A 17,423-nucleotide genomic window follows, 5' to 3' on the forward strand; every position below is an offset into this window, starting at 1 on the left:
CAGTCAGAATAGATATATTTTGTGGCGAGTTATTTCACATGCAAGTGTTTGGGGTGCGTAAGTGGTAATGATTCAGAGTAGAGTAGTAATGTAGAAGGAGATAATGTTAAGGTTACGCCAGGTTACTGAAGGGTAAAACAAACCTTAAACATCATGGCACTAGCCAAATTGCTATATTCAACACCGTTTGGTCCATACCTATGACACGATAAGAAGATATAGCAAATTTTTGTTTCTTTTGCTTGGAGACGCACTTAGAGACGCACCTTTTAAAAATCTTGCTGAAATAGCCAGTGAAGTTCAAAATCATTTCTTATAAAACTGGAACTACTGTAAATTTTCGGCACGTGCTTTTTACTGATGTAACCCATTCTGCTGGCAACACGATTCTTTTCACTTTCGCGTTTCCTTTTCTCCTTCTCGATTAATTCAAAGCTCCGGTCGCAAGGCAGGAAACTAAGTACAAGCTCTGGATATCTGTGTATAATTTTTACAAATCTATTTGTATGAAAGCAATGGCGTGATTTTTATTTTGTAAGCCGCAATTATCGAAATATAGGTATAATTTTGTCACTGTTGATGAAACAAAATTCTCTATAAGATAATGCAAGAAACTTACTACATCGTTAGCTCTTTTTTTCGCTAAGGTTTCATCATACATGAAAAAACTTTTTCGGAACTGGCTGCAGAGATACAAAAGTTGTATTCCCACAGTTGCCGCTTAAAAAAACATCTCCACTCGGTACATGAGGGAAATGCATTTTTTTAACTCCATTTTATCTTTTTTTCCAAAAGATCTGTAATATCTTCTTTCATTTTTGTGCTAAAATAATTTGATTTCTTCTCACGCATATGTTTTTCAGGTATTAGATAATTTTTTACTTCATAATTTTCCGCTGATATTATCTATCACAAGTCTGGCAAGTATCGGACCACGGCTATCTAAATGAATAGCTATAATTTGAAACAAAGTGGCGAGAAAAATAGCGAGAGTAAACGTAAATATCGAGTTCGTATTTTTGAAGATAAAGCCTGTGAATTTTTCGCATATTTAGTTAAGGTGATAAGTAAAACTAATTTTCATTTTTTGTGCGGCTAAAGTGCAAGGATCTTTTTGGAAAGTTGTTTTCCACGTATGTCTCTGAATGCCAGAATGTTCTCTTTCACGTTCTTAATAATAAGTTCTATCTTTTTCTTACTAACACCATATAACGAACAAAAAGTATATCTACATACCCTGTTTAAAGTTGTGCCTAGGCTAACGTTTTCGTCCTCCACCCGATATAGGTCTAGATCTAGCAACCTTTTTTATAACTATACCTGTTATCAATGTTATTGAATATTTTCAAAATATCTTCCTAAGCAGTATTGCTAATTTTTTCAAAACATTTAAACTTAAAATTACAGATTTTCCCAATTTTTCTTTCACTTTTCAGACATTTATTTTTGTTTTTAATGCCGATATAAGATTTTCTCTCAGCTTTCCTTTTCTTAGAAATATTTCTCTTCCAGTTACTTTCATCCCTTGTCCGCTTTTTGACAACTTGTTGCTTTACAACTGTGTGTTTTTGTTCACCGTCATCACTCTCAGAATCACTTTGACTAGCGATAAAATTTCCGCACTTGACTTAAATAGAGAAAAGTGTCATCGGGAGAAAAATCAGAGTCTCTGTCCGAATCTTCAAATGGTTCGCTTGAACTTTTACTATCCGACATTAGACTAACCTTATGTCATTCAACACACGCTATAAATTTTACAAAATGTACGAAATAACAACGTGAATTGAAAGCATTTACTTACGTACTAAAGTAAACAAGAGAGCTAAACGCATTCAAAACGACACAGCGACGCGACGTGTTCCAAATTATTGTTTAACAAATGCTGCATCGAAGCGGCTAAACTCTGAATTAATTCTTTGTGTGGCGGTTACGTTCCACAATAATTTTAGCGCTCTACTGCACGGAGCAGAGATCCTCCTAATTTCTTGAGGGATTTAATTGTATTTCCGATCACTGGTTTGCCCAAGGGTTCGCCTTACTTTGGGAAATAAATCAAGCACCTTGTGGTTTAACACAACTTTATTAAACCGGATTAATGCATAAAATGGTCCAAATTATGGTCTACAAAACTATACGTTGCACAAATCACTACTATAAACTTAACTAATCATCTCATCATCATCAAAGCTTAGTTGAAACATACCGGGGAAGTACCGCCACGAGCTATAAATAGCACATAAAAGATACCGATCGGCTATTGCGCGCCAAAATCCGGAGCAAAGTTCAAGACGGAGACCGACCGTGCGAAGGGCAACCGCGACCTACTTTTTACTTGGTCGACCGACAACTTCATACTGCATACTCATTGATTGATTTGGGGTGGACGACGGACGGCGACGCGCGTTATTAATGCGTCCCACTTACATTCTTTAAGTCCAAGTTAGATGGCGTCACTATAATTGTTTTTAAGCTTTTTTCTATTATTGTCCTTATTATTAAAGTTGTGCTGGTCAGAGCATACTCCCCCGCGTTGAAGTAACTAAGTTACTTAAATAAGAACAGAAAGAAATAAATACTAACCTAAAACTAAGGTACAAGTATAACGTAGAAGTAACTTAGCCTAACACATGGAGAGGTTCAAATTAACAGTGTCTATTTTAGGTTAAAACGTTATTTGAGTCGATGGATAAAGGACAAATCTTAGATATAGGCCTAGTAAACTCTGCCTCCTTAATTCAGAGTTTTACAACTCTAACTCTTTTATCTTATCCAAAAAAAAACTTCGACCACTCTGGCTACGGTCCAATTGAGAGGAGGAGTGTCTTCACCTTTCAGCAAAACCAAACCGTTTACTTTTATATTGTCACAAGAGACTCTCCACTTAGGTCGATTTTGCAAGTGGTTTAAGTAATTAGTAGTCCATCTTTTCGAGAACAACTGTCTGATTTGTATAACCCTTTGCCAAAGGTTAGGTCTATTTGGAGAGATATCCACATTAAAATTTAGGTCCTTTAGGAATCGTCGGCCTTGCCACCATAATTCCGAGGTTATTAGATCTGAAGGTAATATTCCACACGATAGAATATCGGCGGGATTTTCCTTTGACTTTATATACCTCCATTTAAAATCTTTGGAAATATTTTGTATTTCAGAAACTCTGTTTGAGACTAATTCTGACCAGCGTGATGTTTCTGAGCGCAACCAGGCTAAAACTATCTCCGAATCACACCAGAAATTTACAGAACGAAAGGCAATACTTTCTTTTAAGACAGCTAAAACTCGTTGAGTAAGTTTGCTACTAAGAATAGCTCCCATGAGCTCCAGACGGGGCAAAGTTATCTTTTTTAAGGGAGCAACACGGCTTTTTGAGGTTACCAGTGTGCAGGAAACCACACCAGATTTATAAATGACTCGAAGATAGGCACAAGCAGCATAGGCCTTTAGACTGGCATCTGAAAAGGCATGTAGCTTTATAAACAATATCTCATTCCCATTAAAATGAGACCTGGAAATCTGAAGATCTTTAAGATTATGAAGGTTATTTAGAAAACTTAACCATTCCTTTAATGTGTCATAGCACAGATTATCATCCCAATCAATTTTTTCGAGCCAAATTTTTTGCATTAATAATTTGGTTGTTACGGTTACTGGATTTATTAACCCAGGGGGGTCAAAGATCTGTGATAATAAGGAGAGGACTTCTCTTTTGTTAAAAGTTTCTTTATTAGAAAAATTAGGAATTGATATGGCAAATATATCGAGTTGAAAATTCCAAAGAAGGCCTAAAACTTTGGTATTATTTTCGGGCACTATCACATAATTTTTATCAGGGGAATCTGCTGATATTTCCTTTATAAATTCAGGGGAATTGGAACACCACTATGCCTTATTAAGGAAAGTAGTAAGCTGCTTTTGGGCAAGCAACAATGCATTTTTGTCATAAACTCCATATAAAATGTCATTAGCGTAACATGACTGAAGTAAAGCTTCAGATGCAAGGGGTAGGGTATTTTTATGTAATTCTGCCAATTGTTTTAAGCAATGAGAACTCAAATAAGGGGCACAGTTTGTTCCGTAGGTAACTGTCTGCAATTCAAGGCATTTAAGTTCTTCATCATGTGAATGACGCCATAAAATATTTAAAAGAAACGTTTGATCGGGGTTTATTCAAATTTGCCTAAAAATTTTTTGAATATCTACTGTAAAACCCCATTTAAATAGTCTGAACCGTAATAAAATGCCAAAAAGCTCAGGCTGAATGGTAAAACCCTTTAACATGATATTGTTTAGGGAGACACTAGTTGAAGTCTTAATTGACCCATCAAACACAACCCTTAGTTGTGTGGTGAGGCTATCTTCTGTTAACACACAATGATGGGGTAAAACATATTTAAGGTCAAATTTATCATTACAAAGCTTTAAAGGGACATTATTTTGCATGTCCAAGAGAGATGTATTTATGTCTAAAATCTATGTACTGCTCATAAAGAGAACTGTTTTTTATAAGCTTCGACTCTAAATTCAAAAATCTTTTATGAGCAGTGTAAAAAGAGTCACCCAACCTTTTGTGCTCAGTGGGTGTTATAAGTGGTAAATCTACTTGAAATCTACCAGAAAGTAAAATCTTTGTAGCATTTAGAAAAATTGCTTCTGCTAACTCATCAGGCGGAGAGAGTTGCTCATTTTTAGGAAGTTCTTCTATTTTACAAAATCGTTCAATTAACATGTTTAAATCATTTTCAACACAGTTTGACTGAACAAATAAAGACACTTGATGTGGAAAATTACTTGTCAAAGAATGTGTTGTAACAACAGGGATGCCATTTAATACATTTTCTTTTTTATTTAAGGGTAAAAGACCGGAGATTATATAACCTAAATAGGTGTTTTGTAAAGTAGGCAGTCCATTTCCTAATTTAATAATACCATCGAGCAGCATATCACAATAGATATCTGCACCTAAAAGGATATCTATCTCTCCTGGAACTGAATAGGAAGGGTCAGCAAGAGTTATATGTGAAGGAATAACAATTTTACTTCTATCTACAAAAGTCTGAGGTAGTTTACAAGTTATATTTTCTAAAACAGCACAAGAAGCTGAAAACCTTTTAATTTTGGCTTTTAGAGGGGAAAAGTTAATATCTACCATTTGATTTGACATAGAGCAAATTTCAGATAGAGTAGATATTTCTAAATTCTGCTGATAGGGAGTTAAATTAAGTTTAACTAAAAGCTCCTTGGTAATGAACGAGCTTTGGCTACCATTATCCAGTAAAGCTCTAGCATGAACAGGTTGATTGTCTTTAGAATAAATAGTTATTAGTACTGTAGCTAGCAGTATTTCATTTTTCATTTGAAGGGCAGACAAATGTGTGGTTGTATTACTTGTACTCTGAGTTTATTGAGCAAAATCCATATTTCTTGACAGAGACTCAGTTGAGGTAATTTAGGTAGTACAGTAGGTTGCATACTGGGCATAGCTCTAGAGAGGGTACTAGGTTGGACATCATGCGAAAAGCTATGACCACTTTGTTGAGGGAGGTTTTGAGCACTATTTCGCAAAATATGCAAAAGACAGTGGTGTCTTTTGTGACAATATCTACAATTTAATTTATAGCGACCTTGGTCAGCAGAATGTTGGCTACCTAGATAATTTCTACAAACCTGGTTTCTCTGTACAAATGCAAACCTTTGTGGCTGTGACAAAATTTAAACCTCATTGCATTTATAAATTTTATGTGAAGTTTGACCGCAGTACTCACATTTTATTGTGGTGCTGTCCTTAGAATGAGCAGAACTTTGAGAGACAAAATGTAAAGTCTTAGCAACTGGCTTATTATAAGCCTTGGATTCTGATATGTTTAGTTTCTCCAAAATATCACACCTTTTTTCTAAAAAGTCAAAGAATCTTTTAAGAGTGGGAAAAGTTTTAGTGCCAATTTCATATTCGAATGCTTTATGAGAGGCAAAATCTAGTTTTTCTAAGAATAATTCGATTAGTATGAGATCCCAGTGCTCAACTGGTACCTCCATATTATGAAGAGCTTGTATACTTTGTGATAAAATCTCTTAGAGTTTGCACATTGCATTTAGCTAAGCAGGGAGAATTTACAAGACGTTTAATCAACAGGTTAATTATTCTAGGTTTATTTTCATACCTATCTCTTAAAGTGTCAAGAGCTATTGTTTAAAAGGGTGCCATTGATAAGAAAAGAGTTCTAATCAATTGAGGCCCGAAATTATAAAAGTGATTGAATTAAATTAAAAGTAAAAAGACTTACCTAGGGGTCAGTCAGGATCAGGATAACATATGAGGTTTTTGCGGAAGGCCGCGCGAACACTGGTCGTAAAAATGGTTATTAACAGTAAGACGATCTAGTACCGAGTGTGTTTCACCTCGATTCCCCGCGTCAGTCTTTTTGGTACTTGCGTGTGACGTATTATTTGGGTATCTACCAGGTTTGTAGTAAAAGTAAAGAATAGCAAGTAAGGAAATATTATAGGGACAGGCGAGGAAATAAGGCAAATCTCAACGTTTATTATGTAAAACAAAAAAATATTAACAGCAAGAAGCGATACTTTGAATGCACTTAAGAATATAACTTATAGAACTAAACTAAATCAAACTAAGTATTAAACTAATCAATAAAGTGAAATTGATATTTAAGTTATTTTCTATAACTTCTATATTGTCAATTATATTAAAAGGCTCGCCCTTTAGAAAAGATTTTAAATAAATAAACTTCTGCAGCTGATTAAGATCATTATTTTTTAAAATCAGACTATTAAATAGTTGGAAAAAGGAATTCCAGTCAGAAAAATTACTTGCAAAGGGGCTGATGGATAGCTCTGGCAATTTTACAGGTGTCGCTACAGTATGGTGAGGGGAAGGCGAGAGCAACTGGGGCACAGGTGTAGATGAGATACTTATGTGAGATTGAGGTTCCTTTAACCCATTTATTTTTCTTTTTAGACTTGACAAAGCAGAACAATATTTTGTCTGAATCTCATCTACATCCGTGTTGATTAAACTTTCATCTATAATTTCAATTTCCTGTCTAAGTAATTCATAGTCTTTAAAGACAGAGGTGAGTTGTTCATACTTAATTTCAAACTGATACAAATCATTTTCTACATTAATATTAGTGTGAACCCAATTATAAATTCTAATTACTCTAGATTTACATGACTTAATTTTTTTTGCAAAGTAATAAACAGAGAACGAGAATCAACTTACTGCTCGACTTGCTGGGTTCTTTCGTCAGTGTCTGACATTTTAGAATATAAATTGAAATGCTTAATTTAGAGAGAAGAAAATCTGCATAAAGAGATTTATGAAATTATTTAGTCTTTTTCTGTAATATGTAGGATAATACCATACATCGGAGAGCAAATTTCCTATTATAAAGTAGGACAAGTATACATCTAACTTTAAGAAACTAAAACCTATAGTTGCCAAAAAAAAATCTAGCGATAAGAGATATTGATGAAAAGTTAGATAAACTAAATTTAAACATACGAATTATAGATAAACATGCACATAAGAGTTACATAGTTAAATTGGAATAAGCTCACCAAATTATCAGCTTAATGTTGTGGCAGATCTTTTTTGCACAAAGACAGCACATATCACAAATTTACTTTATAGTTCACTGCTACACGAGAATGGTAGAAACAAACTGGAGAAACAGGGCACTTGAGAGGCACTACTGCAACTAGAGAGGCACAAACTGGCAATGGAGAGGCGCTAATGGCACTAAAGAAGCACAAACTGGCATTGGAGCGGCGCTAATAGCACTAAAGAGGCACAAACTGGCACTGGAGAGGAACAATATTTTCCAAAGCAGGCTTGTTAACATCTGGGGGCGAAAGACGTCTCGGGCACGAAGGATCAACTTATTGTGGCGTTTACATTCCACAATAATTTTAGCGCTCTACTGCACGGAGCAGAGACCCTCCTAATTTCTTGAGGGATTTAATTGTATTTCCGATCACTGGTTTGCCCAAGGGTTCGCCTTACTTTGGGAAATAAATCAACCTTTGGGTTTAACACAACTTTATTAAACCGGATTAATTCATAAAATGGTCCAAAATACAGTCTACAAAACTATACGTTGCACAAATCACTACTAAAAACCTAACTAAATATCTAAAAGCTTAGTTGAAACATACCGGGGAAGTACCGCCGCGAGCTATAAATAGCACATAAAAGATACCGATCGACTATTGCGCGCCAAAATCGGGAGCAAAGTTCAAGACTGAGACCGATCGTGCGAAGAGCGTCCGAGACCTACTTTTTACTTGGTCAATGGACGATTTCATACTGCATACTCATTGCAGAGACAACCAAAGAGACGTGCAACTAGATAGAAATTTTTATCCTATTGTTGTTGCTCTCTTTAATTTGTATATATTGTATTTCGTTGTCTCTCTCTTCCCTTGTAAAAGGTGAGCTAAGGTGGCGCCACAATACTAATCTTTCGCAATGCTAAATGTATTTAATTATCAGAGCAGTCAAGAGCAAATATTCTTCCATCTCCGTCTAAATGAATGCAAAAATACGGGATAGTTTGTGTCCCATTCTCTAGTATTTCTAAAATTATAATTAAGTACGGCAACAATGCAATCCTTGCTCAACTTGAAGTAGTATGAATACGTGAATTTCAATATGGCTGAATAGTTGTTTTATTAATTTTGTTTTGTTTTACATCATTAGTTGAGATTTTGGACGAGTGCTTAAATTTTACGTATTTTATTATCTACCGGATTTAGGTGAACTTGGTTACAGTGGTTAGTAGTTATAGTTTTTTGTAGGATACAGATTTTAGTATTTTGACTTGTGTTAGGAACAGAAATATGTTCATTAAGGTAATTGTTAAGGCTGTAGTTAAAATAGGTATTCCATGGAGGTTCAAAACGAAAAATTAAGAGATTTGCAAAAAAAAACATTAAAAAAAAATTAAAAAACTAACATAAATAGTCAAATGAATTTAATTTTTATAATATAACTTAAAATAATTACAAGAATAACATTTGCTCGGCCTATGTGTGCTGACTATTTGCTGCTATTTTAAATTTAGCTGTAATCTTTCTGTTTTATTCTTTTAATTAATTTTTATTGATTAAAAAAAATACTGCATCATAAATAATGGAACATGTGTATATGTATTTCATACACATACAAATTTAACAGTATATTCATTATTATAGAATAGAACAGACTTATCTATTTTTTACTAATTAGTAGAAAAACAGTTTTACCACTTTTATATATTATAAATTTCATTTATTCTCGATACCTGTTTCACTAACGATATTAGCATCTTCAGCAAAACATTAAACTTTTTTTATTTTAAGTGTTACACCAAATGATATATTTTTTGGAATATTATTATAGTACTGTGATAATTAAAATCTTTCTATATTTTAATTGCATTTATGTATATGCATGTTACTGTTACCGTCTTAAATTATAAATTATGAAAATAATTAAGAAAATGCATGCACATATTATAGTTATACCATATACTAAAAATACAATACAAAACGTTTCAGAATTATATTTAGTTTATTTAGTTCCCCAATTTAAATGTTATTAAATTGCATTATTCTAATTAAAGTCTGCCATCGTTCTGAGCAATTAAAAATATATCAATAACTTTTTATTTGTTTTAATTAAGATCAGCCGTTCTGTCTCAGAACATAATTGTGATGTTCTGACTTCTGAGACATAACGGCTGATTTTAATTAAAATAAATCATTAAATGCTTAATAGCCGAGGTTTGAATTATGGCGGCAAACCTTATCTGCGCCATCTACGTTCACCTTTCACGAAGAGAGAAAGATGGAAAATAATCGGATATTTTATTAGCGCACAGTTGCGCGTCTCTTTAGTTGTCTCTACTCATTGATTGATTTGGGGTGGACGACGGACGGCGACGCGCGTTATTAATAGAACGTAAGTAGTATTAGTAGAACGTAATTCTACGTCACAGTTACATTATTTAAGTGCAAGTTAGATGGCGTTACTATAATTGTTTTTAAGGTTTTTTCTATTATTGTCCTTATTACTAGTTGTGCTGGTCACAACACCTTGCAAAGACGAGGCAGCTCCGGAGCTGTCCCCTTTTTCACCGAATCCAATAAGGAGGCAGCAGTATATTCAGTATATTTCCCTTAGGACTAAGCGGAACTGCCTCGTTTTTGCACCAGTCGATAGCCCGCTTTTGAATGACCTTCATTCAATTAAAAATGAAAAATGGCAAAAATATGGAGCTGCCTCCTTATTGCAACGGTGTCTTCAATTTTGCTATTGGCGCAGTTTTATCGCAAGGCACTATATCTAATGATAAACCAATGGCTTATGCTTCAAGAACATTAAGTACATCTAAAACAAAATATTCAACCATTGAAAAAGAACTTTTAGGTATTGTATGGTCTTAAATATTTTCGCCCTTATTTATATGGACGCAAATTTACCTTGTTCAAAATTACATCGTTGGCGATTACGTTTAGAAGAATTAGATTATCAGATAGTTTACAAAAAAGAAACCCAGAATTTCAATGCTGATGCTTTATCTAGACTACAATTAAACATTTATGAAAATGAGTCATTAATTAATAACCCTGGCGACACCAATGACAACTATTTTAGAATACTTAAGAAACCTTGCTGAAAATTCTATAAATAGTGATAACAATTGAGATACGCAAAATATTCCCAGTACTAGTCAGAAAAAAATAAATGTCATATCTAATAAATTAATTACATTAAGGGCAGAAAGCTCAAACGGAACAGCTTATAGTAATTAACCTGAAATGGAAAATAATAGCCTTAGTATACTCGATAAAATAATAAACAATAAACCTTTATAATTTTTAATTAAGAAATTTTTACACCCTGATTTAAAAGTAAAAACCGAAACTTTTGGAAAATCCAAATTTCCTCATATAGATTTACCATCTAACAAAGACCAAGTGAAAAATTTTATTTGAGAATATTTGTCCTCTGATAAGACACATTTTATAATAATGTTTATTTAGAACATTGCCAAGGTTCCAAAATTGTTCAATGTACTAAATTAGTTAAGTACATCTGTGAAAAGGACAAAATTCATGATTATAAAGCAACAACCTGACAATACAACAAATCCTATAATAGCCTATAATACATTAAAAGACGTTTATTACTGGACAAGCATGAAAAAAGATATAACTCAATTTATTAACGATTGTCATGTATTCAATCAATCAATCAATCAATCAATGCTTTATTGTCAAGAAATTGTTACAATTTGAAGATAAAGCCGTAAAACAAAAAAGACACAAAAATACAAACAAAACACAATTAAAGAAAAGAAAAACAAAACAAAATTAAAAAATAAATAGAATATAATAGAATATCTACAACCTATACAGATTAATACAATTTAAAAATTGTAAGTAGTCAAAAATATTATTATAAAATATGCAATTTAATGTATACAATGTCAAAAAAAAATCATTAAAAAATCTCTCTATGTTAAAAAAAATGTAAAAAAAGTTTAAAAAAGTAAAAAATTATAAAAAATCCTAAAATAGCTACACAAAGCAGTATACCTAAACATGTACAGATAGTAAAAATATATAATCAGCTAGTGCGAAATTTCAAATCAATGATTACAAAAAAAAAATCGTTAACTGTGTAAAAAGCTCTCTCCAGTAAGAATGCTTTTAATGCTTTACGAAATGCAAAAAAAGATGTGATGGATTTAATTTCCAATGGCAGATGATTGTGCATTTTTTTTGCATTATATAATATGGAACTTTTGACCAACTCTGAATGTGGGGTAGGCAGGTATAGATCATGTTCCGTGTTTCTAAGTGGATAACTATGGGAAGGCCTATCCGATGCTGAACCGTGTTTGCGTATTAGACAAACGGACTCAAATATGAATAAAGATGGAAGAGTTAATATTTGAAATTTTTTGAAGAAATGCTGGCAATGACTTCTGGATTTAAGTCTCAGTGTATAACGTAAAGCTCTCTTTTGTAGTCTAGAAATACGGTCAAATTGAGTTGCACTACATGTACCCCAGAATGGAAGGGCGTATCGAAGGTGCGATTCAAAAAGGGCAAAATAAACTGTTTTAGAAGTAGACAGGCTAAGCTCCTTAGAAATTGATCTTAACGCAAAACAAGCGGAACTTAATTTTCTTGATAAAGAGTCAATATGTGTGTCCCGTTTTAACGAGTTGTCAACAGTTATCCCTAAAAACTTTACAGAATTAACTTCGTCAATCGTTGCGTTACCAAGTAAAAAAGATTGCAAGGTATTTTTATAGGACAACATTTTAGTTTTGGAAATGTTGAGACAAAGGAGATTAGAGTCGCACCATGATTTGATAGTAGTTAAATCACTTGATACGATTCTATGAAGTGTAGAAATATCCGGATTACTCCAGGTGAAACTAGTATCATCAGCAAATAGACAGACTTTACCATTAATATTTAGATTAGCAATGTCATTGATGAAGATAGGAAACAAAATAGGGCCAAGTACGGAACCTTGAAGCACTCCACTTTGTATTGGCTTGCAAGAAGACATAATCGAATCAATTCTCACAGCTTCTTCTGTTACTGAGACTTCTGTTACTGAGATACGACCTAAACCATTAAAAAGGCGCTCCTCTGAACCCGTAATATTGCAACTTTTTTAATAAGATGTCATGATTAACACAATCAAAGGCTTTAGAAAAATCACAGAAAATTGTTGCTGTAGGGTGTTGGTTGTTTAAACTAGAGTATACATTATTGAAAAGAGAAAACATAGCATCATTTGTGCATTTGTTATTAAAAAATCCAAATTGATGGGAAGTAGGTATTTTATATTTTAGCAAAAATGATAGAAGTCTTTTTTTAACCAATCTTTCAATAATTTTTGAAAGTGTGGGAAGAAGAGCGATAGGGCGATAGTTGGAAGACTGATCTCTGTCTCCTCCTTTATATAGTGGAATTATTATCGCCACCTTAAGGCAGTTAGGAAAAACACCTTTTTGAAAAGACTGATTAATTAGAGTAATAAGATGACATGTACATTCGGGCAGATTTGAAAACATTTTGAGAGTAAGTCCATCAATTCCAGAAGAGCCTTTGTTTTTGATTTCCCTAATTGAACTGCAAAGCTCTGGTAACATTACGGGCGTAAAGAAAAAAGTGTGGAAATTCTCATTTGCAATGGGAAGATATGAAAGTGGATCATGGGAAGGAGTTTACTCATTAAATTATTTGCCACATTTACAAAATAATCATTAAGGTTCTCAGATGAAGTGGAGATAGTATTCGACAAAGAAGGCTTATTTCTCAAAGCATTAACAATCGACCATGTTTCCTTAGCTACATTTTTAGATTTAGCCAGTCTCCTATTATAGTAAATATCCTTGGCGGCTTTTAAAGTTCTCTGATAAATCTTTTTGTAAAGTCTGACGTATTCATGAAAAGAAGCGCTGTCTGAAAATTTCTTAAGATGAGATAATAAGCGCATGTTCTTAGTAGATGTACGCAAGCCTTGGGTAGACCAGGGGTTATGTTGCTTCTTTTTAAGAGGTCTCAAAGGAAAGGATTTGTGAGAAAGACTAGATAGCGTTTTTACAAATCTAGAGAATTCTGAATCAACGTCGTCAGAGAGAATATTCCAGTCAGTTGATTGACAAAGGTGCCTAAAATGTAAAAAAAATTTATCCGAGAAAATACGGCTTAATTTGCGTGGAACATTTTTACTTTTAGATTTAGTTATGGAAAACGTTGTTAACACTGCTTCGTGGTCTGAGAAACCTGAGCTTAAGACAGTACAATCGACGATATCTGGCTCAAAGGAAGATACGACATAATCTATTGTACTAGAGCTGGTTTTAGTTATTCTGGTAGGTGATTTATTGTGCATGATTAAGCCGAAAGAGTCGAAAATGGACTGGAGAGATTCTTGAGCAGCACACACACTGGAAAAATCAATGTTTAGGTCGCCACATAAAATGAGTTTGCTTTTTAACGGCAGAGACTCAAGCAAGCTTAGTAATTTTTGGAAAAAAACATCTACGTCAGCATCAAGTGTTCTGTAAATACAAACAATGTAAAGATCAAAATTATTATTGTAGATAATGGAAAATTCAAATATTTTTTCAGAAACTAAATTATCGAACCTGGTTACCATTGAAAAGTCGTTAGTAGATAGTAGATAATATCACTTGTATGTCAAACACAAAAATATAGTAGATTAATATTTTATATTCCTTTAATTAAAACCAATACACCTAGTAAACGTTTTCAAATATTACATATTGACACTTTTATTTTTGAAGAATAAAATTTTTTAACGATCTTTGACAATTTTTCAAAATATGGACAGGCTTATCCATACAAGAAAATGCAAAATCTTATGTGATAAACTTATAAACTTTTTCTTACTCTTTGGGTGTCCTGAAAATATAACTTGCGATAATGTAGGTGAATTTAAAAATGAATTATTACAAGAATTACTAAAAGCACAAAAAAATAATTTTATAAAAAAATTCGCTTTACATGAATCTAATTCCACTTAAAAAAAATTTCATTGAACAATAAATGAACACCTTCGCATTTTAAAACAAAAAAAAATTAGGATAAAACCGTACCTAAATTAATGCCTTATGCAATGATTGCATACAATAGTACTACACATAGTACTTCAGAATTTATACGAATAGTCGTGACATGTTTGATTTGCGTACCCTTTTGACAAATTTTTTAATAAAGGTATTGTATACATGTGGTGGTATTTTGTTGATACAGCGTCTAATTTTGGCTCTCAATGCTTAAAGCCGTTAAATTGGATATATTTCATAGAAGAAATCAGAGTTGATCATTGAAGTCATTGAAAATTATTACTTGCTCAAGGAGTTTTTATACGATGGCTTATTTTAGGAAACTGCTTATTAAAAAAAGTTATATATTCTAAACACGTTAGGAATATTGAACAACTTTAGAGTTTAAGACCAACTTTTGTCATTCTGAATTACAACTTCGAAATAAAAATAAACTAATAATACAAACCTTTTTTCTCATCTAATGGTTTATCATGTACGTCCATAAGCCTAGAAATTTCATGTAATTTTTCAATACTACTCACTTGCAAAGTTCTGGCTGAGATTCTGCTCATTTTGTCTTGTGATTTTTGATCATTGCTTATATTGGGTTTATCTAATAATAAAAAAAGTGGTTACATTTATTTCTAAAGATTTCTTTAAAATATAATTGCCAAAGAATAAAAATTTACTCACTTGTTTTCTGCGTTTCAATATTTTTGCTAAAATCAGAAATGTTGGTTTTTCCTTTAGAAATAGTTCGTATTTCATCTACATTATCCAAGTTTAATGTTCTTGTCGATGTAACACTCAATTGATCATCTAGTAAAGAACAAAACAAACAATCAATTTTTTGTTTTAAGGAACATGTTATTAAAGATTTAAAATTCATTCTAAGTATGCAAATGTGTTACCCAAAAAATTAGATTTCGATGCTCGAGATCCTTTATTCTTAATACATTTCTCGGGCCCTAAAATATCTTTATTTACATATTGACGCTGTATATCTGGCTCTGATATAGAGATAGATGAAAAGCATTTCCGAGATCTGCAGTTTTTGGCGATTGGAATACTTTGCCTTGGATCATCATGAGTACATCCTCCATATTGTTGGGATTTATATTCTCTTAAATCCTTAAGAAATGATGAAGAGTCGGCCTCACTAACAGAATAAGGTTTTTCTCTATTATAATTACGTTTATGTATTGATCCTAAGTTGCCACTTCTTAATTTCGAGGTATCAATATTACACTCATTACTTTTTTCACTGCATGATGGAATATTGTCATGTAGGCTTGTTATTTCACTAGAGCCGCAATTATCAATTACTCCTTTATTATGTTCTGAAAGAACCGAATTTATATTGTCTTTGTAAAATCTAGATCCGCTCTCGGTCATTTTACTTCTTTGTAGGTGGTTATCTGTTAATGCCTGAACGTTATTACTGCTTTTTATAGATTCGTATATAGCCTTATTATTTCCTAAAATTGGGGTTTTAAAATTACTATTTATAGTCAATACAAAATAAATTTTTATTTAATTTTAAAGAAGTTTACCTTCGAATTTTTTGTTATCTTTCAAAATAGTTTGTCAAACTATTAATAAACCGTCAGATCATATAAAAAAAAGTATTTAAAGTATTTTTAAATTAGGAAGAAGTTTTGATGATATTACATAGCTGAAGATTTACAAGATAAGTATATTTTATTTATATTTTTAACTAAATTAAATTTTACTTTAATTACCTTAATAACAGTAGTAGGATATTACTACCGAAACGTTTGTTCAAATTAGATATTTTTTTAAAAGTAGGTCTTCTTGTTGTTTTTATCGTTTTTTATTTTAATATTCATAACAAAGTTAGGTAGAATATTGAAAAGAAGAAAAGAGCTTAGAGATTAATAGATTAAACCTTAGCTTCTAGGTATATAAAAAATCTATTATACCTCAAGTAAATTATTGTATTTAAAACTTATTGAACTTAAATTAAATTAAAAATATCGAACAGTATCATTACAGATTTGAGTTCATATTTCTTTTAAATACGTGAATAAGTCTATTTTCTTCTTCTTTTCAATTTTTTGAGCATGTGAGATAAAAAATTTTAAATTGATTTTTGCTATAAGTAACGTAATACCCAATAAAATAAGTAACTCATTAATACATAATTCTAATAACCGATTAATATTAAGGAATTACTAGTAAAAATTGCGGTAGTAAAAAAAATTAAAATTAATAAGATTTTAAATAAAATGTAATGTATCCCAAGATTCCTTTGATAATGACGGCGAGCAAACATTTATTAAAATTTGGTTTTTAGTGCCTAAAAAAGTAAATCTGACATTTAAATTATAATTTGTCAAAATAATCAAATAATCGGAGTAATAAAATTTAGTTTAATTGCATTTAGACAAGAAAATTACACAAGTTAATGTCAAAATATTGCAAAAGAGTGACGGACATTTTTTTTTTCTTAAATCAAACCTCTTGTCCGTTTTAGCACTTTCGAGGTGATTGAGCAATTTATGACCCAACGACTTGTAGATTTTTTTGGTATGTTTAGGAAGCTCTCCTTAAATCTATCATATTAAAACAAAAAAAATCCTTGGATTAGCCAAATTTTAACAAAAAAATATACGAAAATTTATGTTGTATAATGAGGAAGATTTTCTTATGTTCCTATTTTCATACTTACTTAATATATGGAATATAAATATTAAGTATTGTCATAGGCTACTCACTTTTGTATTGGTTTAAAATATTGTTATTTTATTCCTATATTAAAATATGTATAAAATATTAGGATCAAAAAAAAACACTTTAAAG

General features: G+C 32.1%; 1 protein-coding gene across 6 annotated transcripts in view; it reads right to left on the bottom strand.

Moving 5' to 3' along the window:
* LOC126734086 (centrosomal protein of 135 kDa-like) overlaps window positions 1–17,423 on the bottom strand; it is a 437,952-nt gene that overhangs the window by 68,508 nt on the left and 352,021 nt on the right. For 3 of the 6 annotated variants that reach the window (XM_050437596.1, XM_050437599.1, XM_050437603.1), the window contains 3 exons: window positions 15,512–16,078; window positions 15,294–15,419; window positions 15,067–15,213 (listed from right to left, as the gene is read on the bottom strand). In XM_050437596.1, coding sequence (XP_050293553.1) covers window positions 15,067–15,213; window positions 15,294–15,419; window positions 15,512–16,078 — 840 coding nt within the window. Of the gene's footprint in view, window positions 1–14,242; window positions 14,455–15,066; window positions 15,214–15,293; window positions 15,420–15,511; window positions 16,079–17,423 lie in introns of those variants that run through there. The other 3 variants (XM_050437597.1, XM_050437600.1, XM_050437601.1) reach the window with 3 other exon arrangements.

Source organism: Anthonomus grandis, chromosome 3 (assembly GCF_022605725.1).
Source record: "Anthonomus grandis grandis chromosome 3, icAntGran1.3, whole genome shotgun sequence".
Taxonomy (NCBI): Eukaryota; Metazoa; Arthropoda; class Insecta; order Coleoptera; family Curculionidae; genus Anthonomus; species Anthonomus grandis.